Raw genomic sequence first — 22,387 nt, 5'->3', positions numbered from 1 at the left:
CTCTGTGGTGTGACAGGTATTCTTACATTTTTTTTTGTAATATGTACAGAGACATCATGAATAATAAAGTTTTCTACCAACACCCCAACCTGATGAGGGCACTGGGGATACATGAGACGGTGATGGAGGTGATGGTCAATGTTCTTGGAGAAGGGGAATCAAAGGTGAGAAGTGAAAAGTGATAATATGGAAAAAAATTTTTTGTGTAATCAAAGAAGCATGTCATTAAGTGTTGTTGAAGTCTTTTTATTAGATAGTTGAACAGTATGGGTAATCCACAGGCCACATTTCAAAGATAGATTTTAAAAAGTCAAAGCTTAAATAACATGTTCTTGGTAATGTGCAACTCAAATTTGACATGTACCTCCTCACATTTTACATTTCTTATGTTAGGAGATTTCCTTTCCCAAGATGGTGGCCAGCTGCTGTCGATTCCTGTGTTACTTTTGCCGCATCAGTCGTCACAATCAGGGAGCCCTGTTTGACCACCTCAGCTACTTATTGGAGAACAGCAGCGTTGGTCTCGGTAAATTCCCTTTTTGGTTTGCATCTTTGCATATGTGCTTACAGAAACTCGCCTAGGACGCACTATACCATTGTACGGTAACTCTTCCTCATGCCACAGTATCTGTTTTTTCCAGCTTTTTGCAGCTGTGGATTCAAAGGTAGTCTACTAAGTGAACGTGTATTGAAGTACTGTTGCATTGATTCACACAGATACACGTTTTATTGTGTCTGAACCTTTCACTCTCTTTTCTTGACAATACACAAGAAAATGTTGCAAAGGTTCTTGCCTGACTTCCTCTTGTTGTAGAGAATATGATTTTAGAACGGCAAGAACCTTGTGAAGGTTTTTCAATCCTCCTGTTAATATGTATAGTTAGTGTTCACATTCTTTATGCTTTTGTCCCTTAGCTTCACCATCCATGCGTGGTGCCACTCCTCTAGATGTGGCAGCAGCCTCTGTCATGGATAACAATGAACTGGCCTTGGCACTGAGGGAACCTGACCTAGAGAAGGTGAGAGTCTCTTATTGACTCTAAATCTCTGAGAGAGCAGTCAGTGCACATTTGTTTGCTCTCCTCATGTCAATAATACGATATGATCAAGGTGACATGCAGCAGTATAGCGTTAACATAGAGGGCAAAACTGAAATCGTATTTATTTGTTCCGTTTCTGAGAAAATGCATAATGTTTAGACAACAGAGATTTCCTTGGGAAAAAACATGCTTCCTCTTTGCCAAACCTCATCATTTGTATAGCAGCTAGCCGCAGTAACCCAGTTTCTGATCATTTAATCTAATCTACTGTTTAGGTGGTTCAGTACCTCGCTGGCTGTGGTCTCCAGAGCTGTCCGATGCTTGTGGCAAAAGGCTATTCTGACATTGGATGGAACCCTGTGGAGGGCGAGCGTTACCTGGATTTTCTACGTTTTGCTGTCTTCTGCAACGGTAAAATTAAATCACGTCCTGTGATTTAATATGTTTAAATTGCCGGATATAAAAACTCAGTTGTCTGTAACAAGTCGATCTGATAGTTTCACCCAAGTAACGTAATCCTCAAAACAGAAATTATGGCTGGCTTGGTTATTTGATTTGACCGTTTATTTTAGGAGAGTTATTTTTCAGCTTGCTTTAATTGAGAAGTCTCAACTTTAGTTTTTCAATGTTGATTTTCTCATTTTTATTTAACTGATTGCACTGTTCAATTCTTTGTCTTTAGTTATACCTCAGACTTCCTGGCTATTTACTAAAGTGCAAAAAAAAGTAGGTGCAAAATATATATATATACAAGTTAAAAAGGCACCAGAAGAGGCTGCATCTTTTCATGTTCCCAATTAAGTAAGCTATTTCCAATAGAGGGTAATTCACTGCTATTGATTTTTCCTTACACTGAAGCAGTGCCCAAAAGTCATCTGTTCAAATTGTCCTTGAGGGCGTTGACAGTTGAGCCAAATGGTTTTGGCTTTCTGCACCACATGCAGCTATTTCAGCTTCACCTGTTTTCTATAGTCTTTGAGTTGAAACTATATTACTCCAAGTTATGGTGTGATCTTCTTTTTCAGTTTATTGATTTCCTGTCCTATAAATTGAATCAATGCAATTTTTTCTTTTGGTAGATTTGAAAGGAATTGAATAAAACAAAACGTTGCTGCTCTTAAATGTCCAGTGCTCCACACGCACACAATCCACAACGCCATCCAGTCCGTCGGTGGTTGTTCTTCATCTTGTGTGTCCCTTGACCGCAGGTGAGAGTGTCGAGGAGAACGCGTATGTGGTGTTGAGGTTGTTGATCCGTCGGCCTGAATGTTTTGGCCCCGCACTGCAAGGCGACGGGGGAAACGGTCTCCTAGCAGCCTTGGAGGAAGCCATCAGGATGTCTGAAGACCCTTCTATGGATGGACCGTGCGCCACTAATCAGTCCAACAGAGCGCTGTCAGTATTTGATATATGCATAGTAAAATGTATAGTGTACAAGTTGGCTTCTTTATTTAGCGATAATCAATCATTTGATCGTCTGAAAAAAAAAAAAAAAAAAATCCTTGATTTTGATTGTTTCCTGTAACAGAGATGTTGTCCAGGACAATGATGATGACCTCATTCACATGGGGCACGCCATCATGACCTTCTACTCCGCTCTTATTGACTTGCTGGGGCGCTGTGCTCCAGAGATGCATGTAAGTGTTTCCTTTCAGCAGCCCTTCCACGTCAATATCCACTGATGTCTGAAACCATAAAGCCTAATGGAGAAAGTCGGCAAACTCCTCTGCAAAGAACAAGTCAGAATTAAAACTGCAAGCGGGAATATGCGGGCACTCGCACGCTGCACGTCGGGGATCAAGCGGGCCGGGGCCGTTCCTTATTCTTTTAAAAAAAATTGCCTTTTTTGGGTGGCTTTAACATCTTCAAGAACTCATGACAGTTGGTGCCTGACGCATCTGCAAAGTTTCAAGAGCATCGTTTGACCTTAAACATCAACTTCCTGTGTCACGGTGAAACATCAAACTTAGCCGCAGTTTCTTGTTGTCCAACATATACAGTAACTCTTGATACTGATGAATCTGCAATAAGCCAATGTCAGCTGATTTACTGGTCTTCCCCTACTATTAATATTGATGATATATGCAACTTAAGCCAGGAAAACCCTTCCCAACAGTGCATATGTACAGCAGTGTGCACAGAATCAGACCCAACTGGGGCTGTTTGCATGAGTATCTGACTGACGACACAGGCATCTAAAAATATGTATCTTTTCCATTTCTTCTTGCCAATGTGTTACAATAGCACAGGGAAGGTGTACATATAAGATAAGGCAGTTTTTTGTCTTTCAAGCACAAAGGCTGTTCAAAATGCAATTAGACATTTAAATGATAATGACAAAGCAAATGTATTCAATAAAAGCCATTTTAATATAGGTTAAAAACTGATTTTCAAACCAAAATGAAGCAACAGCTGTCGCATGATCAATCAGCAATAGTTAAGGCACAATATCTGAGTAAATAAGTCAAAAAACAATATGGGCCTCAGCTCAATATGAGGAAGATATAAAATATCTTCAATAATCAGTGTACATTGTCCCACTTAAGGTACAATATAATATACAGTATGCATGTAACAATACAATCTGTCCCTGTATAATGTTTTGCTGTTATTATGAAGCTGTAAATTACTCACTTAATGTTTTTGTCTGAAATTTTTTCTAGTTGATTCAAGGAGGCAAAGGAGAAGCCATCCGCATCAGAGCCATTCTGAGATCACTCATCCCTGTTCAGGATCTTGAGGGAGTCATCAGCATCTCCTTTCAAATCCCTTCAGTGTCTAAAGGTCAAATGGGCTAAATCAGCAAATCTTGCATCACTACAGTAAATGTAGTTTGTATGAAGCCATTGTTTTCTGTGGCTTTTTATTTATTTATTATTCATTAGACACTAAAGCTCCAATCAACAATTGTCAGGGCTGCCTGGGGAAAATGGTGGTTTCTGGTTTTAGGCATCCACCACCACATGCAGACAAATCCTTATCAGAGATTAGACATGAGAGTACTCAAGTCATTAAATCTAATCTTTCCTTTTGATTTGTTTATCCAGATGGTCTGGTGGTTGAGCCTGATCTATCTACAGTGTTCTGCCCGGACCACAAGGCAGCTATGATTCTGTTCCTGGATCGGGTTTACGGCATTGAGAACCAGAGGTTTCTCCTCCACCTTCTAGAAGTTGGCTTTCTGCCTGACCTTCAGGCAGCCATTTCTCTTGACACTGTGAGCAGCGAATTACATATTTTTTTGTTGCCCTATTAACCTGCTTGAGAGATCTAATGTAAGGCTGTTGGACTGAACTATGACTTAGGAATTGATCGAAACTATACACAGTCACCAGTGAAAAATATCTACCACCCTCCTTCCCTTGTTCCTATCTACAATTTAACTACATGATAACAATACTGGGGTTCTTAAAATTACAGTATGTCACCCTCGATTTTTCAGTTGTAATCTGTTTGTAGTAGAGTTGTTGTCATCTTGACATAAATATTACAAAAATATTTTTTCAATTCTCAAAATGCATATATAGTACGTAATAATCTAGACCTAATGTGGGGTTGAATAGATTCCTTTTTGTAGTCTCTTTTACCTCCCCACCGTCTCCTGTTTAGCTCCTCTTGATAAATTGCGACCTCTATTTTGTTTTCATTGCAGGCGGACTTGGGATCCATTGATATGGCCCTGGCCCTCAACAGATATTTGTGCACAGCTGTACTTCCCCTGCTCACCAAATATTCATCTCTCTTCTACGATTTAGAGGATCATATCTTGCTGGTTGATTCTCTTATCCAGGCAGTCTATTGCCTCTCAAGGGCTCTTAGCCTGACCAAGGCTCAGAGAGACACTACTGAAGACTGTTTGTTGGCTTTGTGCAGGTACCGTTTTTAGTTTGATATGATGGAGCAACAAACAGTGTAAGGATTCTGTTGTTGCTGTTTCTGTCTGCAAGAAGGTCAAAATTGAAAAATTCACTGTTGAATTATGGGGTTTGACAGCATTTTCTTGAATCAGAGTCCAGTTAAAAAATTGCCCATTGTATCAAAATCCTTTTGAATGCCTTATCAAACCTTTTAGATATTTTTTTAAGTGTATTTTTATTCAGCTATTTTCTGCACATTTCAGCTGTTTTGCATCTTAGCTTAACATTTTGAATGGATTTTGAATGCTCGAGTGCATCTTGCAAATATGGCATTTTGCAACTATTAAGTTGGCCACGATAATTCACAAGAGTTATTGCATGTATAATTCATTCGTCTTTTTTTTTTTTTACTCTTGCCAATGCCGTGCAACCCTTGGAATAAGTTGTGCTTCTAATTTATGAAGGAGTCCGCCATTATCTTGTCATGGTCGTTGAACTTGTGGTCATTCTGCTGTTTGAGGAAATCATATGTTGAGAAGAGAAAACGGAAACACCAAAAAATTATTAACTGATCCAGACACAAACGGGCCATTCTTATTTCCCGCTCATTATATTTAATGAATCATTGTGACGCCTGTTTTTGCCCAATTGAGATATAATTTACCAAATTCAATCAACGTGTTAAATTAATTAACATCCTGCCCAGGGCGTCTTCTGAGTTGTGTGTGTCATTCCTTCCGTGTGTGTGTGTGTGTGTGTGTGTGAGAGAAAAAGAGAGAGAGAGACACACAGACAGAGAGAGAGAGAGATACACAGACAGGGAGAGACACACAGACAGAGAGAGACACAGACAGACAAGTGTATCTACATGACTAATTCTGCACACATTGTTGTCCTCAGTAAACTCCAACCATCCATGATGCAGCCGCTTCTTCGACGACTCGTCTTCGATGTTCCCCATCTCACAGAGCACAGCATAATGCCACTCAAGGTACCAACATAACGCACAGTTTACTCCAATGTGTGGGTTATAAAATGATTGCTTTTGTTGACTAGTCATTACTTTCATCTACCAGCTCTTGACCAGCCACTACGAGCAGATGTGGAAGTACTACTCCCAAGCTGTGGAGCAGATTAACCACGGTTTGGCCTCTGAAGAGGAACTCCATCTTTCCAGAAAGCTGTTCTGGGGCCTGTTTAAAGCCTTGGCAAAGAAGGTAAACCAGACTGAATACTTATGCCAATCTTCATATCATATTGACATGATTTATAATTTGAATCATATTTTCCTGGAGCACCAAGATGGTGGCAGAAATTGGGGAAAAAAAGAAATTGTTTGGTTTCTTACAGTATCCCTCCGTTGGTTTCTCACCTTTTTTTCTTTTTCCATCGTCCTCAAAGTCTATTTCTGAAAAAACAGAAAAATGCATTTCTGATGTTCTCCTTTCGTGTACTAGATGTAATACACTTGAGATTATGTGGTAATTTTTCATATCCTGGGATCAAATCTCTCAACTGTAAACAGACTTGTTAGAAATGTGAGACAGAATCAATAAGATGAGGAGGAGCCATTTCTCTTTGACAAATAAAGTTTGGATTTATTGAAGAGATTTTAATGTTTAATGTCCATGTTCAGTGGTCTTCCACTATCCTGTGCTCTCTCTTGATCTTTTCCTCCCCATACTTTGTTCCCTTCCTTCCCCAACTCTGAAGCCGTATGTGCCTCAGTTATTTAAGCTGAGTGTGCAGTGCCTGGCTGCAGTGTCCAAGGCTCTGCCTCCTTCCCATATGGACCCAAGTTTATCCCAAATGGAGAGAAAAGCTTCCACGGACACAGATGGACACTTTGACCCCCAACCTGTACATACTTCCAAGTAAGATACTGACCAGAGTATTTATTGATAGTGGACAAGAAATATCACATTGATTATGTTTATCTTGAAGATGACTTGTTTAATTTTTGGAGAATTTGCTGAAGCTTTGACCAAATTAGAGCTTAAACTAAGTGTCATGTGTTTACATGATGTAATATTATTATTTTGATGCTCAGAGACTAACAATGTGTGGTTGGATGTGTCAGTATTTGATAGGGCTATATAATGGATATTTTATTTCCCTGCACTAGTGTGTCAGTGCCAGAGAGACTGGAGTTTGTTGTGAACAAGTATGCAGAGCATACTCATGAGAAGTGGTCACTGGACAAGGTAATATCTCAATAATTACTCATCAAATCTGAACAGCCTGTTAAAGTTCACAAAGCAGAGTTGATATTTGATATCCTGGTCTGGACCGAACCACTTAAAAATGCATTTCCAAGATAATTATTCTCTGCGACAGTGTCAAGACATTTGTGTGTGTTGTGTGCGTGAGCTAATATGTTGATGTATGCATATTTTCGAATGCAGGATTGCTTGTGAATCTTTTTGTTATCTCAGTTTGCCAATGGCTGGGTTCACGGGGAGCAGCTATGTGAGAACACCAAGGTTCACCCTCTCCTCAAGCCATACAGGGCTGTGGCTGAGAAGGTAGCCTGAAAAGTCTGTTTTTATGGTGTTTGTGTGTGTGTACAAATGTACTAGTAATAAAAGCAGTGAACTGACATATCCCAGAGGCACATGCATACCAAATGCGGTGTATGGAATATAAAAGATTAAACTGCTGCGGATTGTAGTTTTTGAAGTATCACATCATTGCCATGTATTGACAAACTTACTGCATTGGAATAGACAACACGGTCCAAGTTTTCCAATCCTGAAAATATAACAAGCACATTTCGCTGTTCTGCCGTCTCTTGATGATCTACCAAGTTCAGCCTTGGCTTGTTTCTGAGTTTTCCAGGAGAAGGAGGCGTACCGCTGGGCCATCAAGGAGACAATAAAGAGTATGCTGGCCTTTGGTTGGACCATAGAGAGGACCAAAGAAGGGGATGCATTTGGCAAGAACGCCTGTACACGTAGGGTCTCACAGTCTGGACAGGTATATGTACTCATAGGCTGCGTTCACGTTGCCTCTGGGCGTTGATTGTGTTGGATCTACTAAAATTATTCATACTGAATGCATTTTTTATTTTTTTATTCGAGTAATCAGCCACTGGTTGTCTGTCTTAGCTTTCTTTTGAAGGAGCATCAACCTTCAGCCCCAAACCTACAGACATGAGCAGCATCACCTTATCATGGGAACAGTGTGTAAGTTATAATAATACACATTTTTCTCTGTACAATATGAGGTAATGATGAAATTCGATTCTGCTTTAAACCTGGCACAGGATCTGCAGAAGTGGTTACCCTGACCGAGTTTTGTTTTTGTGTAAAGCAAAGATTTATTCACATTGTGTAGTACCACTGAGTCATCAAAATATTTTCTTACATGAATACAAGATGTTATGCAATAATTTAAGTGGCTTATGTTAATGCTCTTCTTTTTTCTTTTCTTTTTAAGGCTATGGCTGAACATATGGCTGAAAACTACCACAATGCCTGGGCTAAGACCAAGAAACTAGAACTTGAGAGTAAAGGTACACCCTCCCCCCTCCCCTCCCTTCCCCTCCCCTCCCCTCCGCCTAACAAAGTTGCTGTGCATTTGACCCATGTCTGTTCTAAGGTGGGGGCAGCCATTCGATGCTTGTACCCTATGATACCCTGACTGCCAAGGAGAAGACCAAATTCAGGGAAAGAGCCCGGGATGTCCTCAAGTTCCTTCAACTCAATGGCTACACTGTGTTGAGGTGAGTACAGAATTAGCTTGTGATTGCAAAAGGACAATTTGACGGAAGTATGTATGAGGTGGAAAGCAATGAGGCATCATAGCAGTCAGACTCCAGTCTCTTTTATTGTAACATCTTCTAGTATGGGTCACTGAATAAGATAATTGTAATGGGACTGTGTCTTCCTGCTGCAACAGTCTGGAAATGATTGCGATTAAAATTCTGTAAATAAGATATGGAATCCATATTTTACAGTATTTAAGATCAGAGCTCTTAGCAGAGTTTCTTAGCAGTAGTGTTTTATTAATGCTGTTTGATTTCCCGCCCTCCTCAGGGATCGGAAGACAGTGGAAATGGACTTTCCAGCCATGGCTAACTGCTTTGGCTACACTCTCCTTCTGTGGCTGCTGTCTCACTCTGAGGAGGCCCAAGAGAAGATTTTGGAGCTTGGTAACAAATTAGTGTATTTTCATTTCGAGATCTCCCAAGGAAAAAAATGGATAAAAAAAAAAAATCAAACACTTTTTCAATATACCTCAAATGTATGAGTATCCTCTGTGATACTGACAGGTTTTGAACATTTCACTTAGCTTTGTAAATTGACCTTACATCTGTATTTTATGAATAAAGATGAATAGTCTCTTGATTCTACATTCGGTCTGCCCCTGGATAGTTTTGATTTTTGCCATCACAGAATACTTCAGACCAGGTCTGGGCATGTGAACCTGTATTTATTTTTATATATATTTTTCTACCTCAGCCCCGACGTATGATGAAAGTTTGTCTCAGGTTAATTGAATTGGATTTTATGTATCATTGTGTTTTTCTTTCCAGAAGTGAAGCAAGCCAGAGGACAGATGTCAAAAGGAGAAAACGCTCCACACCAGCAGCCAATAATTTTTTTCCACAAGGTTTGCCTCGGCACAAATGCATATCTTGACACAATCATCGCCAACCGTCTGATAAGAAATCTCTGACATTGATTTAACCCTCTTCCAATTTCATTTTTCCAATGCCATTTTATTTCTTCTCATTAGCCTTTTCTTCTTATTTAATTTATGTCATCTAATTAGTTTTGTTAGATGGTTGCCAAGGGCAACCCCTCTACGTAAATCCCTTTGTGGCCGTGTAATTTATTTAACCGTTTTGGAAATCCATGTGGGCGTGTCGATTGGCATCAGGACATTGATTAAAGCTTCCCACACTGCTCTGCCTCTGAGGAGGCAGCGAATGAAAAGGGTTTATTTTTCCTTGATGCCCCCCCTTCCCCCCCCCGAATCAGACCCAGTCAGCCAAGACCATGAACAGTCGTGCCTCACATCTCTACACCCCGCACCACCCACTCACCCACACTCTGACACGGCCATGCACGTCTGTGTCTGTCTCTCTGTTCGTCTGTTGGTGAATTGCCAGGCAGCAGTCCTTGCTGCATCCATGATAAGTAAAAAAACAACAACTAAATTCCGGTCATGATCACAACACGGTCAAACTTTCAGGCTGTACTGTTGAACAAGACGAGTTATATATTTAATGTAATGGTGCAGCTGTGACATAATCTGCCAATGAAGCAGTGGGACAAGAAGGCACCCAATGTATGTGATGTTGTCAAATAATGATGTAAAAAAAATTCAACTTGGAAGCCAAGTCAGAGACAATGGTCACGTCATAAATCAAATCCCATTACATTTCCTCTTACTTCATTCAACAGGTCATCCTTCCTCTTTTGGAACAATATGTGAAAAGCCACCTTCTGTATTTCCTGTCCACATCTCTCTGCTCAAGTGTTAATAACAGCCATGCCTCAAAAAAGGAAAAGGAGATGGTTGCATGGTACGTGTCACCCTTAACAAAACAAAACACTTGTTTTAAGACTGTATTAAAAAAAAAAAATGTATGGTCTTGTTCATTATATTCTTATGTGAGAATTGTTATGCATAGTAATTGCACCGGTTCCCCCCTCCCCCCAAACAAACCCTCATCATTCTGTGCCGTCAGTCTTTTGATTATGTGTTCCTTGTAATTACTTTTCCATTTCTCTCTCCTCATTACGTGTGTTTTCTGCTCACATCCAGCCTCTTTTGTAAGCTGGCAGCTCTCGTAAGACACAGGATCTCTCTCTTTGGTAAGGATGGTGTGGAGGTAAAGCTCATGCACACTTTTGTTTCTCTCGTTCCCTCGTTTGTTGCCTGCTTGGGTTGCTCTTCGGTTGACCACGATTGTGTCAGTTTAATGCTCCAATGTATGCCTCTGCTTTGCCATCTGACTCGTGTGTAATCTTATGTATGTCCTAAATACATATGTCCTTATGTATGTTCTAGTCTGTGCATATAAGCTCATAACTTAAAACGGAATTATGTACATGTGTTTTGTCAGGAAATGAAGACTCGTCATTTACAAGCTGCCTCCAGGTTCTGGCTCAGGCTCTTGATGCCAGGTAGCTAGATGGCACTACTGTCACACTCGATTACAATCGATCTTCTCGCTCTGCCTGCAGTCACATCAGTAACCATGTCTAAGGCTGAGATGACTGGTGTAATCGAGCCACTGATGCACCGATGCTATCTAATTGTGGTTGATATCACTTTCACTCCTTGAGGACAATGCATCTGATGCATGACGCAAGTACAATTTTGGCTCAGCAGAGATGGTCATTTAGACTTCTCTGATGGATAGATTAGCAACTGATTTAATCCATTTAACTTGTTTTCATTATAGCCAGTCAAAAGAATCACAGCATGCAGCCCTAAACATTTAGATTTTCTACACTTTTTATGAATATCATTTCTTTTAAAATATCTGTTTTTTGTCAAAAACAAATTGACTATTAAATTCAGAGATTTTTGCAAGTCAAAGAAATCCTTTCTCTCTCATCCCAGGACATTGATGAAGTCAGCACCAGAATCCATCCAGACAAGTCTGCGTTCATTTTTTGAGGCAGCTGCTGCTGATTTAGAGACGACTGTGGAACACCTTAATGAGACTTTGGTCGCCATGCCTCAGAGTAGAGGTCAGCTGGCCAGAGGAGTAGCAAAGGTTCTCAACTACACAACCTCCATTCTTCTCCCCACCCTCACTTCCCTCTTCCATCATCTGGGCAACCAAAACTACGGCGTGGACCTCCTGGGTAAGGGAGGATTATCATGTTGTACGACACGGTTACGCACTTAAATTCACCCTAAAACAAAGTAACAAATGAAGCTTGTTAATATCCCTTCCTTAATCACCTCAGCATAGTAAACATACCACCACCAAATGTGGTTTCAGTTGTCTCATTCATTTACCTCCGTATGCTAAGGAGGTGGATGAACAGCTGGTTTCTACACCCCTGAACTCGCACGGGAACACCTGGCCCTCAACCGCTTCCACATCTTTGAAACCAGCTCTCATTAAGTGTCTCAGTCATGGCAACAGAGCAGAAGAATCATATTGTCTCCATCGCTAATATCCTGACCTTCCCCCAAATCATTCATAACCTGAATCAGCCATCATCCACCTATGATCCATTTCTGTGATTGAATGCTTTAGGCTTGCATACTCGGTGTCTTTGGCTGTCTCAGAGAAAACAAAATGATCTCAGCTGTAAGCATCATCTTATCTTTGCAGTTGGTGGTATCCAGGTGTCCTGTTACAGGATCTTGAACAGCCTCTACTCTCTTGGAACCAGTAGCAGCATCGTCATGGAGGGGTACCAATGTCTTCTTTTTAACATGTTTTTTTTTTTTCATTTAATGTCTATCTTTGGATTTTATCACGTAACCTCTTAACAGTTTTTAGATTTACTGTACATAAAATTCATGATCATGGAAATGAAGCGATACATTATCCATGTGTTGTGGGCCTTACACATATGTATTACGTTTATTAATAAATGTATTAAGGCCAAGATAAGACGGAGGAAAACGTTTGAACCTGAGATACAAAGGCAAAAAATAAGCTTATGTTAGCAGTACCACCTCAAAGACTTGAATAAGATTTGCAGATTAGTCAGTTCTACCCACGTCCAGGTCCTTACACTGCACTTTCATACAGGCAGAGGTCAGCAGCAGGTGCCTGTCTTGCAGCTCTGACTGGGGCTTTTCCTGTATGCTTCCTGGAGCCAAATCTAAACCAAAACAACCCTTACTCCATCTACAGTACCGCTGAGACAAAAGGTAGTAAACACATTGCACACACACTGGTTTGTCAGATTTGTCTGTTTAATCCCGGGAACCTTGAATAACTCTTTACTTCCATTAGACCGGGGGATGCCAGATCAGGTGGAGGACATGTGTCCCCTCCTGCCTTCTCTGGGACAGGCACTGCGTGAAGTGGAGGGGTTGGCAGGTGCTGGTGCTGGAGCACGCCAGGCCCATTACGTTCATGTCACCGAGGTCACCTTGCCCATGTTGTGCAGCTACATTTCTCACTGGTGGCACTGGGGTCCCGAGGGCCAGCCAGATAGCCCAATCTGCACCTCTGTCCTTCCTAAGCATGCGAGTGACCTTCTTGGCCACATCCTCCGCATCATCCACAACCACGTGGGCGCTAACCAGGGTGACTGGATGAAACAGCTGGCAGGTATTGAGGTCATGCCAAATCCTGTGCTTGTTGTGTGGATACATTTCTTTCACACCAGTGGTGGATGCCATCAACAGCTGACATTCATATCTCTCAGTTTTTTCTCAGCCAATCATATGCAAAGCTCGGACTGGACTTCTAAAGAGCCACTTCCTGCCACTGATGGAGAAGTTGAGAAAGAGGGCCGAATGTGTGCTGCTGGAGGAGGAGCGGATGAAAGCTGACGGGTGTTGTACCTCTGAAGCAGAGTTGCAGATACAGGAGAAGTTCACCATGCTGGTCCGAGACCTCTATGCCTTTTATCCCCTCCTCATCCCATTTGTGGATTCTAATCGGTAAGGCATCGCCCACAGGACCTCAGGTGTGGACAAGCGAGCTTATTTTCTGAGGTCAGAAGCTCCAGGAGTAAATTAAAATATTGATACTCAAAGTTAGGCATATATTGACTTAACCCCCACAGTAATTATGGTCTGGCCTCTTAAGCCCTTCAGGAAACATCTGAACCCCACATTTTCCATTTTAATGTTTGTTGAGATGGCAAAACACTTAAATCAAAATCACATCTTGGAGATTGAGTTCAACAGCCATTAGAAAACTTTTTTTTTTGTAAGATACAGTAACACGGTATCAAGTGGTTATTATTTCAGGCATGTGATAAGCTTCACAGGAGTAAATTCTATGATGGTAATATGTTTTGTTCTGTCTTGTCTCAGAGCCATATGGCTGAAAGACCCGAACCCTGAGGCTCAACAGCTGTTCAGCATGGTGGCAGAGGTCTTTATATTCTGGGCCAAATCTCATGTAAGAATGACACATACTGTTTTTTTTTTTATTTATTCATCTCATGTCAATAATAAGTGAATACTGTACCCTATCAACAATGTGCATTTTCTTTACCTGTGGTTTGTACATCAGAACTTCAAATGGGAGGAACAGAATTTCGTGGTCCAAAATGAAATCAACAACTTGGCTTTTTTGGTCAATAATGACAAAATGTCCAAGGTCAGCCTTATTTGTTATCTGACCTTATGATTACGCATGCACTGAATTAAAAAAAAAACATAGAAACTATTGATAGCAACTGTTGTTTAACTGTCAAAAAAGTTCACATGACTTCATGGCGTTTAAATACCCAGTTAGACCATGAGAAGAAGAGGATAAAGAGGAAGGGGGATCGGTATTCCACACACACCTCTCTCATTGTGGCGTCCGTGAAGAGACTGATCCCTGTGGGACTACGGGATTGTTTTCCAAGCGAGAGTCTTCTCATGCTGGCTAAGAACGGCTTCTCTCAGGTCAGTTGGACAGTTAAAGTCCCACTCCAAAGTGGGTTTTGATCAGTGTTACTTCTCTATGATGTTTGACCTTGGCTGAACAGATTAATTGTGCACATTTGACCTTAGAAAACTGTCTATATCGTTTTGGTAATTGTTTGCTTTCCACAGAAAAAAACTGAAGATGAGATTCGAGAGCATATTTTCAATTGTGTTATACATCTCCAGAGTCAGGTAAGGGCTGTACTATAAATATCTGTAATGTATATGAATGAGTATTTTCATTAAGATAAGAGTGTAAAGAAATATGAGTTGTACAACAACACGTTGTTGTTGTTGTTTTTAATTTCTTTGACTTTTTATGGAAATATTAGATGCTATTCTTCCACTACAAATGAAGTGCATACCCTTTTGACATTTTGAAGACATTCTGCATATTCATTGTCATGCTCGAGTACACGCATTTTTTAATTTGTACAATAAGTCTGGTAAATTAAATTGGAGAATGCTCTCATGGCCTGTAAAAAATAACCAAGACTATCTTTTTAATAATCCCAGTCAGTGACTCATTGTTTACCAGAGACATGAACGTGACATACTCGCCACGCTGTACAAAATATGCACGCAGCATGTCCTTTCATTCATACGCCAGTGCTAAATGTTTATTCATATGTCGATGATTAAACATTCTCCTTTGTCGTTGACATAAACAAACTTTTTCAGCAAAAATGTGGTCCTAGTTTTACATAGTCCGTGATCCATTCTTTCATCCTTTGTTAGTTTAATGAATTGTTATTTTTCACTGTGAAATGGTGATCAGTAAGTCTTCGTTGTTGTTCATTGTATGACAATTCAACCAAGGAAATTAAAAGCAAATGAGAAAACAAGATTTGGGACAACAAGTTGATTTCTTAATGATGTTTATTAACCGGCCGAGCTTCTTCAGTCATTCTTTCATGTGTTTTGCTGTGATAAAGGGTGCTTGCTAATTCACTTTCCTCGTTGCAATAAGCCTTAATTGCCTTCTAAAAATATTTTAATTGAATGGTTGAAATACCGGCACCTTGGCACGAAAGACATAAATGGACCACTCTTCTTTTTTTTCCCCTCTTTATAGGCGTCAAACAGCTTTAGGCAGGAGATCCTTTCTGCAGAACAACCGACTCAGCATGGAGACATCGCTGATGCACAAAGGACTGCAGACAGGATCCTAGAAATAGCTAGAGTTCTTTATTACCTGGACCAGGTGAGCTTTTCCATTTTTACCATTCTCTTTAAAAAAAAAAGAGATCCACAGTTAGGCCTCTGAATAGTCTTCTGCCTTTGCGATCTTGTCCTCTGTAAATAAAGTGACATTGAGTGCATCCACCCTCTGCAATTATTCGACTGCATGGAAAGCTGTTTGTTCAGTAAAGTCAAGACTCCCCTGGCAATTAGTGTTGCTGACTTGCTTTTCTCATCATTAAGCTCTACCAAGATTATAATTTTTTACGGGCGTGTTTTTGTCTTTAACTCCATGATCGCTGTACCACAGAGCTGCAATTTTGATTGTTATTAATACAACCCAATGACACCTGTGATCTCTCTTATCTTGTACATTTTTTTATCAGGCTTGAAGGACTGAATGTTTACAAATTTTCTTTAGATTTATTTTGACAAAATAGAGTCTTGTTCTTGGACTAGAAAGCCGGCACATGCAGATCAAGCCATTTCTGAGCTCAAAATCCTCAACTAAGAACCTGCTGGCTGGTCTTGTGTCTAGATTTAAGACTACAGGTACCTTTGCACCTAAACTGTAGAACGACCTGCCGAAGGAGCTCAGACTCACCAATTCTCTATCTCCTTATAAATCACTTCTGAAAACTCATTTTTATTGCTTAGCCTGTGTAATTTTAATATTTTTGTGATGTGACCTCTTTGTGTTTTTCTGATTTGATTTATTTTATTGCCGTGTCTCTGTTTTTAATGTTTGCAATGTATAAAACATTATCCAAAACTGTGTTTGAAAGGTGCTATACAAATAAACGTTGCTGTTATTCGTTATTGTTATGAAATGCTGCTGCCTTTTCCACTGTTTGACATTATAAGTGCTGTGAGCTAAGGGGCCAAGAACAATTGGTGTTTTCGTATTCCAAACACTGATTTATCTTGAATAGATTAGACTGCAATGCCTGCGGTTACTGCCTGTTCATGTGCTTTATGTTACTGAAGTTATCTTTGTTTTTGGTTCAGGTTGACCACCCGCAGAAAAATAAAAAACCTGCATGGCACAAGGTCTTGTCGAAACAGAGGAAACGTGCAGTGGTGGCCTGCCTAAGAATGACTCCCCTCTACAATTTACCCAGGTGAATACCGCTGATGTGTGAATGTTTTGCACACACACACACACACACACACACACACACACACACACACACACACACACACACACACACACACACACACACACACACACACACACACACACACACACTTTGGTGGATACAACAATTGCTATCTCAGATTGGCACAAGAGCCCTTAATGAATGAACAATTATAAGTCTATTCGAAGCAGCAGTTTAGTACTAATCTCTTTTGCCGTCTCTTTCAATTTCTCATTTGCATTTTTCTAATGCCGACAGGAAAAATGCAAATCTCTTGTTGTTTCCTCACCCTTTCCTCTTCTTCTTCTTCCTCCTCTGCAGGCACCGTGCTGTTAACCTGTTCCTCCAAGGCTACAATAAATCCTGGATATCGGCTGAGGACAACAGTTTTGAGGAGATGCTCGTGGAGGATTTAGCTGTGAGTGGGAAATGAGGCTGTGTTGGTATCAGTAAAAAGTCTTTTAATAATTCTATAACATTAAGGTAAAACAAGATTATTTTTGGAATGATCAGGTGAGAAACATAAAATGTGATCACAGTCTTTTTATTCATTAAATTAACCTCAAAGAATATCTAAACCAAAGAACTGAGGCAACTTTGTTGTTCTGTACCAATAATCACATTGATTCTCATTCATATAAAGTTTTGTTTTCACTGTGGACGTAAACATGATCATGTAATGTATGTTTGTGTACATAGTGTGTCTTTAGGAGAGCAAACCGCAGTGTGAAAGCTCTCGATGGGCTGTGTTGCCAATGTCTGACATTATTTAAGGCCACACAGGAGTCGCTTTACTCTCTCCCTGGATTGCAGAAGAGCGGAGTGATGGAACCGTGTGGAGGCGACAAAGGGGAAGAAAAGAATGTGGAAGAAGGTGCCAAACCAATCGATCCCCTCCTACAACTCATTACACTCTTCAGTCGAAGCGCCCTGACAGAAAGCAGGTGTGTGTCTTCATTATAAAAGATCACGTGCCGTAAAAATTCCGATCTACTTTTATTGCCAATCAAACACATCGGCAGGAAAGTCAATACTAAAATGGTCAGAAGTGGGGTTTTTTTTTTTTTTTTTCCTGTGGGCATTATTCTCTGAAACCCTTTAACATATAGTATTTCAGTTCTTTATAGTATCTATATGATTGACTATAGACTCAGTTCTTTATCAGGAATATAAAGTAAACCTGCAGAAAAGATGTTGCAGTAAATGCAATATATATTTTCTTAAAGTATTCATGGTTGATTTAATCCACCAATCCCTTTGAGATATCATTGTGATATTCCTGCAGAGACTCACATGCTGTCTGAGATCATGACATTAAATGAACCCCCTCGCTTCACATATCACTGTAAAAACATTAGGGAGGGGGGGGCGGGTGGCGCTCCGGCTTGTACAGTCACTCCAGAGATGTAATCAAGTCAGCCAGATTCCAGGTGAATTCTGTTACGGTCAAAACAAAATTTCAATACCACTCGCGAGTCACATTCTGGATCCATACACTGCTTAGGCCGTTTGGAGGTGGTGCTGCAGTCAACAATGTCACACTAGGGGACCATATAGGACTTCAACACCTGACACTGACCGGGTGTTTTCAGAATGCTGCATCTGTCCACACCCTGACAAAAACTAACGTTGTCTCATTTGTTTACCTTGTTTACAGTAAGCATGGAAATGACCGTCTCTGTGAGTCCTACGCAGCCATCATGGCCAAGGTAATAGAACCTAAAGAATGATCTCATCACTAAAATCAAAATGTTTGTGAATGCTGTCAAATCATTCTCAAAATCATGGGTTACTGCCTGTTGTATAATGTTACGTATATGGCATTACACTGCCAGGTAACTGCGGGGTAATATATTATATCTATTATTATTATAATTATGTCATCAACCTGCTTTATGTTTGCTTTCCCAGAGTTGCTGCACAGATGATGATGATGATGATGATGATGAAGAACAGGAGGTGGAAAGCTTTGAAGTGAGCAAATAAACTCTCAATTTGAAATACTTTGATGTTCGTTGTTTACAGTGTGTGATGAGATAATTGTTTTTATCCAATTTTTTCTGTTGTGAAGATGATACATTATTAAATGAATAATACGTGTTGAATTATGTAAAGATTCCATTTGATAAATACATGTACAAAACATGAACTGATTTTTCGGCGGCTCAGGAGAAGGAGATGGAGAAACAGAAGCTGCTGTACCAGCAGGCCCGGCTGCATCGTCGTGGAGCTTCTGAGATGGTGCTGCAAACCATCAGCGCCAGCAAAGGTAGGAAAGGTCAACAGCTGAGGTACATCACTCATATTAACTTTAGTGAGTCGCTCAGTTGAGGGGATTTCTCTTTTAATATGTTGTTGCTGCTATAGAGGAGCCACTTGTAAGCCAGACACTTTCATGTTTACTCTATACTGAACAGAAATGAGCCGACTCTCGGACTCCGTCCCCGAGGAAATACTTCTCTAAGTGATTCAGATCATGTTCATTTTAATGAGATTGATCTGAAGAACACTTGAGTAAATGAGATAGTCGGTGTGCTTTACTCCGTCTTTCAAATGAGCATCATGCATTAATATGCTTTTTTTTAGTCATACTGTACATCCTCTGTTTCTGATGAACTTCAGGTGTCATGGGTTCCCTGATTGCCCCGACGCTCAAGCTAGGTATCGCTGTTCTCAACGGAGGAAATGCCACTGTTCAACAGGTACAATAATGCGGTGGTGTCTCCAGAAAGAAACCATACAAGTTCTTATTTTGGTATCCTTAGAATATGTTTGCTTTTTTTACTGTCGCTTCCTTTTCCACATTTGAGGCAGGGACCGGAGGCTTTCCCATCATGAAATGAAAGATAATTAGAATTAACACAGATCAGATAAAGTACATGTTAAAATTAGGTGACATAAAGAAAAAAATAAAAAGTAATAAAGTATATTGATAGGAAAATAAAAATTTGAAGCTGTAAAATGGCGTTGTGGGTTGTGGACAATGCAGGCTACAGCTAAAGCTGCTGCAGCTGCTGCCGCCGCCTATCAAACATGAATGACACACTGATGAGACAAAACATTTTGACCACTCTCTGTAAATTATGTTTGGCCCTTCCCGTCTGAGCTGCTGAGGCATGTACTGTTCTGGAAACAAGATGGCAGATCCTTTATGTCTTGCCATTTGTGCGCTAGATCAGAACATTTCCTACCCTGTCACAATGTTTCACAATTTGTCCCTCCATGAGCACCGCAGGTAGACACCTACCACTGCTGACCAGGAACACCCTGCAAACATTTCCACCCACTCTTCTGGCCATAATGATTTTCCTATTGTCAAAGTCCCTCAGGTCCTTAAATACAAGTCCTTTACGATGTTTTTCACACACACACACACACACACACACACACACACACACACACACACACACACACACACACACACACACACACACACACACACACACACACACACACACACACACACACACACACACACACACACACACACACACACACACACACACACACACACACACACACACACACACACTCTAATGGTTATAGACCATTGGCATGAGGGCAGGAGGCACCAGGGATTGAACTGCCAGACTTAAAAAGATTGGAAAAACCCATGCTAACATCTGAGCCACAGCAGCCCCTGTACAATTCTTACAATATTTTTCTTTAAATTTGTTTAAATGTATTAATTCTCTCGATCGTATGGAATTTTTTTCCCTTTCAGAACTCCTCACTTTCAATCTTTCTTTTTACGAACAGGGTATCTTGACTGCAGCAAAGCTTGTTGTCACAATAGATCCTTTTCAGTTAATCATATCTTTAGAGGAGATACTCCATTTATCAGATCTTGCCTTTGATGCTTCTGTTTGATAGAAAATGTTGGATTACCTGAGAGAGAAGCGAGATGTTGGCTTCTTTCAGAGCATGGCTGGACTCATGCGGTCATGTAGGTGAGTGAATGTGGAGAAATCCCAGTCCTGTCAAATGTCACAAAAGCTTGACATACAAAAGGATTAGCAAAGCTTTTGTCTGCTTACCATTTTTATTAATCAGTGTGTGTGTGTGTGTGTGTGTGTGTGTGTGTGTGTGTGTGTGTGTGTGTGTGTGTGTGTGTGTGTGTGTGTGTGATTTTGTGCTATCCAGTGTTCTAGATCTGAATGCATTTGAAAGGCAGAACAAAGCAGAAGGATTAGGCATGGCCACGGACGACAGCTCAGGTACTGTATTCAAATGTAAATAAAAAAAAAAAAATCCACTGCTCTAAATCCGTGTCATAGCAGAAGAACCAGCTGTGACATCTCTGGCCTTGAACACACTCTGAATTCATGCTCCAAATTCCTGTTTTTCTTCCCTGTCTTGAATACTATCAACAGCTGTCTCCCTTCACTACACTCTGGCTGGATTTTCTGTTCTTTTATCTCTTTCTACATTCTGTAATTCATTCTGTTGTACCTTTCCTGTTCTATTACTTTCATCTTTTCACTTAATCCTTCTATTTATTGCCCTTTTTTGTGCCAATCTTCCATCTTCCCAGGAGAAAAGGTGATGCCTGACAAAGACCAAACCTGTGACCTGTTCCGTTTCCTTCAGCTGCTCTGTGAAGGACACAACTCAGGTTATTTTGTCATATGTTATGTATCCACTCACACACTATCACACAAAGCATAAAAAAAAATAATGGATTGCACATTGTTACACATGCTTAAAGGAAAATATGACAACCGAAAACAAGATTGTTGTGTTTTTTTTTAACCTCAAAGTATAGTAGCTTTTCACTGATTCATAACTGCTGTGTCACACGTTGGTTTTGGCCTTGCTCATGTTGAAGTCCATTTTTCTAACCATGTTGCCATTACAGGACATTATAATGATTAAATATTATGCAATGCTATTTTTATATTCTGTTCAACATGCTCTTACTTTGTGTGTTAGAGTTCCAGAATTATTTGAGAACACAGACAGGCAACAACACCACGGTCAACGTCATTATATCCACTGTGGACTATTTACTAAGAGTGCAGGTAAGCATTAACTAAGGTTTTACTTTGGTATGCTGGATTAAATAAATTAGCAAAACTACTAGACTGATGCACCATTTATTGCAGAGAAATATTTGTGGGAAGATAATGGTTTGGTTATCGCTGTAACCATTGGCAACAGTTAATACAGGTCTATCTGTTGTCAGATCAAAGATACACTTATCTTAAATTCATTGTAATGTAATGATAACATTTGGTCTTTTATGGTTTAGAATTATATTTTGTCTTTAAAAGAGTGATTTATTCATGGACTACAAACACATTTCTGTGCCGCACTACAGGAGTCAATCAGTGACTTCTACTGGTACTACTCGGGGAAAGATGTAATTGATGCACAAGGACAACACAACTTCTCCAAAGCCATCGAAGTGGCCAAACAGGTGTTCAACACACTCACAGAGTACATTCAGGTCAGTTGGTTTTATTGTACAATTCTGTAAGCTCCTGCGCATGAAAGCTGCTTAAATATATACACAGTTGTTCAAAAGTTTTAAGCTCTAAAATGCTGATAAAAAAAATAGTGCCATGAATAGGTTTTATTAATCAATTAACTT

At 40.2% G+C, this 22,387-nt stretch overlaps 1 protein-coding gene across 1 annotated transcript in view; it reads left to right on the top strand.

The window, feature by feature from the left end:
- The window catches only part of ryr2b (ryanodine receptor 2b (cardiac)), a 60,205-nt gene that overhangs the window by 22,130 nt on the left and 15,688 nt on the right, over positions 1-22,387 (top strand). The window contains exons 42-87 of the mRNA XM_069692601.1: positions 50-164; positions 394-526; positions 916-1,019; positions 1,316-1,451; positions 2,249-2,435; positions 2,569-2,677; positions 3,704-3,824; positions 4,088-4,257; positions 4,693-4,913; positions 5,798-5,888; positions 5,974-6,114; positions 6,611-6,771; positions 7,023-7,101; positions 7,333-7,422; positions 7,736-7,873; positions 8,005-8,082; positions 8,336-8,411; positions 8,498-8,621; positions 8,935-9,050; positions 9,447-9,511; positions 10,309-10,430; positions 10,673-10,722; positions 10,974-11,034; positions 11,477-11,724; positions 12,204-12,285; positions 12,630-12,751; positions 12,837-13,157; positions 13,255-13,492; positions 13,871-13,958; positions 14,073-14,172; positions 14,298-14,452; positions 14,603-14,642; positions 14,744-14,760; positions 15,600-15,677; positions 16,664-16,776; positions 17,116-17,212; positions 17,608-17,738; positions 18,452-18,503; positions 18,706-18,768; positions 18,964-19,063; positions 19,417-19,496; positions 20,668-20,744; positions 20,938-21,011; positions 21,329-21,409; positions 21,727-21,815; positions 22,115-22,243. Coding sequence (XP_069548702.1) covers positions 50-164; positions 394-526; positions 916-1,019; positions 1,316-1,451; positions 2,249-2,435; positions 2,569-2,677; positions 3,704-3,824; positions 4,088-4,257; positions 4,693-4,913; positions 5,798-5,888; positions 5,974-6,114; positions 6,611-6,771; positions 7,023-7,101; positions 7,333-7,422; positions 7,736-7,873; positions 8,005-8,082; positions 8,336-8,411; positions 8,498-8,621; positions 8,935-9,050; positions 9,447-9,511; positions 10,309-10,430; positions 10,673-10,722; positions 10,974-11,034; positions 11,477-11,724; positions 12,204-12,285; positions 12,630-12,751; positions 12,837-13,157; positions 13,255-13,492; positions 13,871-13,958; positions 14,073-14,172; positions 14,298-14,452; positions 14,603-14,642; positions 14,744-14,760; positions 15,600-15,677; positions 16,664-16,776; positions 17,116-17,212; positions 17,608-17,738; positions 18,452-18,503; positions 18,706-18,768; positions 18,964-19,063; positions 19,417-19,496; positions 20,668-20,744; positions 20,938-21,011; positions 21,329-21,409; positions 21,727-21,815; positions 22,115-22,243 — 5,263 coding nt within the window. The remainder of the gene's footprint in view (positions 1-49; positions 165-393; positions 527-915; positions 1,020-1,315; positions 1,452-2,248; positions 2,436-2,568; positions 2,678-3,703; positions 3,825-4,087; positions 4,258-4,692; positions 4,914-5,797; positions 5,889-5,973; positions 6,115-6,610; positions 6,772-7,022; positions 7,102-7,332; positions 7,423-7,735; positions 7,874-8,004; positions 8,083-8,335; positions 8,412-8,497; positions 8,622-8,934; positions 9,051-9,446; positions 9,512-10,308; positions 10,431-10,672; positions 10,723-10,973; positions 11,035-11,476; positions 11,725-12,203; positions 12,286-12,629; positions 12,752-12,836; positions 13,158-13,254; positions 13,493-13,870; positions 13,959-14,072; positions 14,173-14,297; positions 14,453-14,602; positions 14,643-14,743; positions 14,761-15,599; positions 15,678-16,663; positions 16,777-17,115; positions 17,213-17,607; positions 17,739-18,451; positions 18,504-18,705; positions 18,769-18,963; positions 19,064-19,416; positions 19,497-20,667; positions 20,745-20,937; positions 21,012-21,328; positions 21,410-21,726; positions 21,816-22,114; positions 22,244-22,387) is intronic.

Source organism: Brachyistius frenatus, unplaced genomic scaffold (assembly GCF_029030835.1).
Source record: "Brachyistius frenatus isolate BFR_SWC_R1_liver_20210118 unplaced genomic scaffold, ASM2903083v1 Contig_13, whole genome shotgun sequence".
Classification (NCBI taxonomy): domain Eukaryota; kingdom Metazoa; phylum Chordata; class Actinopteri; family Embiotocidae; genus Brachyistius; species Brachyistius frenatus.
Note: the sequence above shows the minus strand (reverse complement) of the source record. Positions and strands in the feature narration are given on the sequence as shown.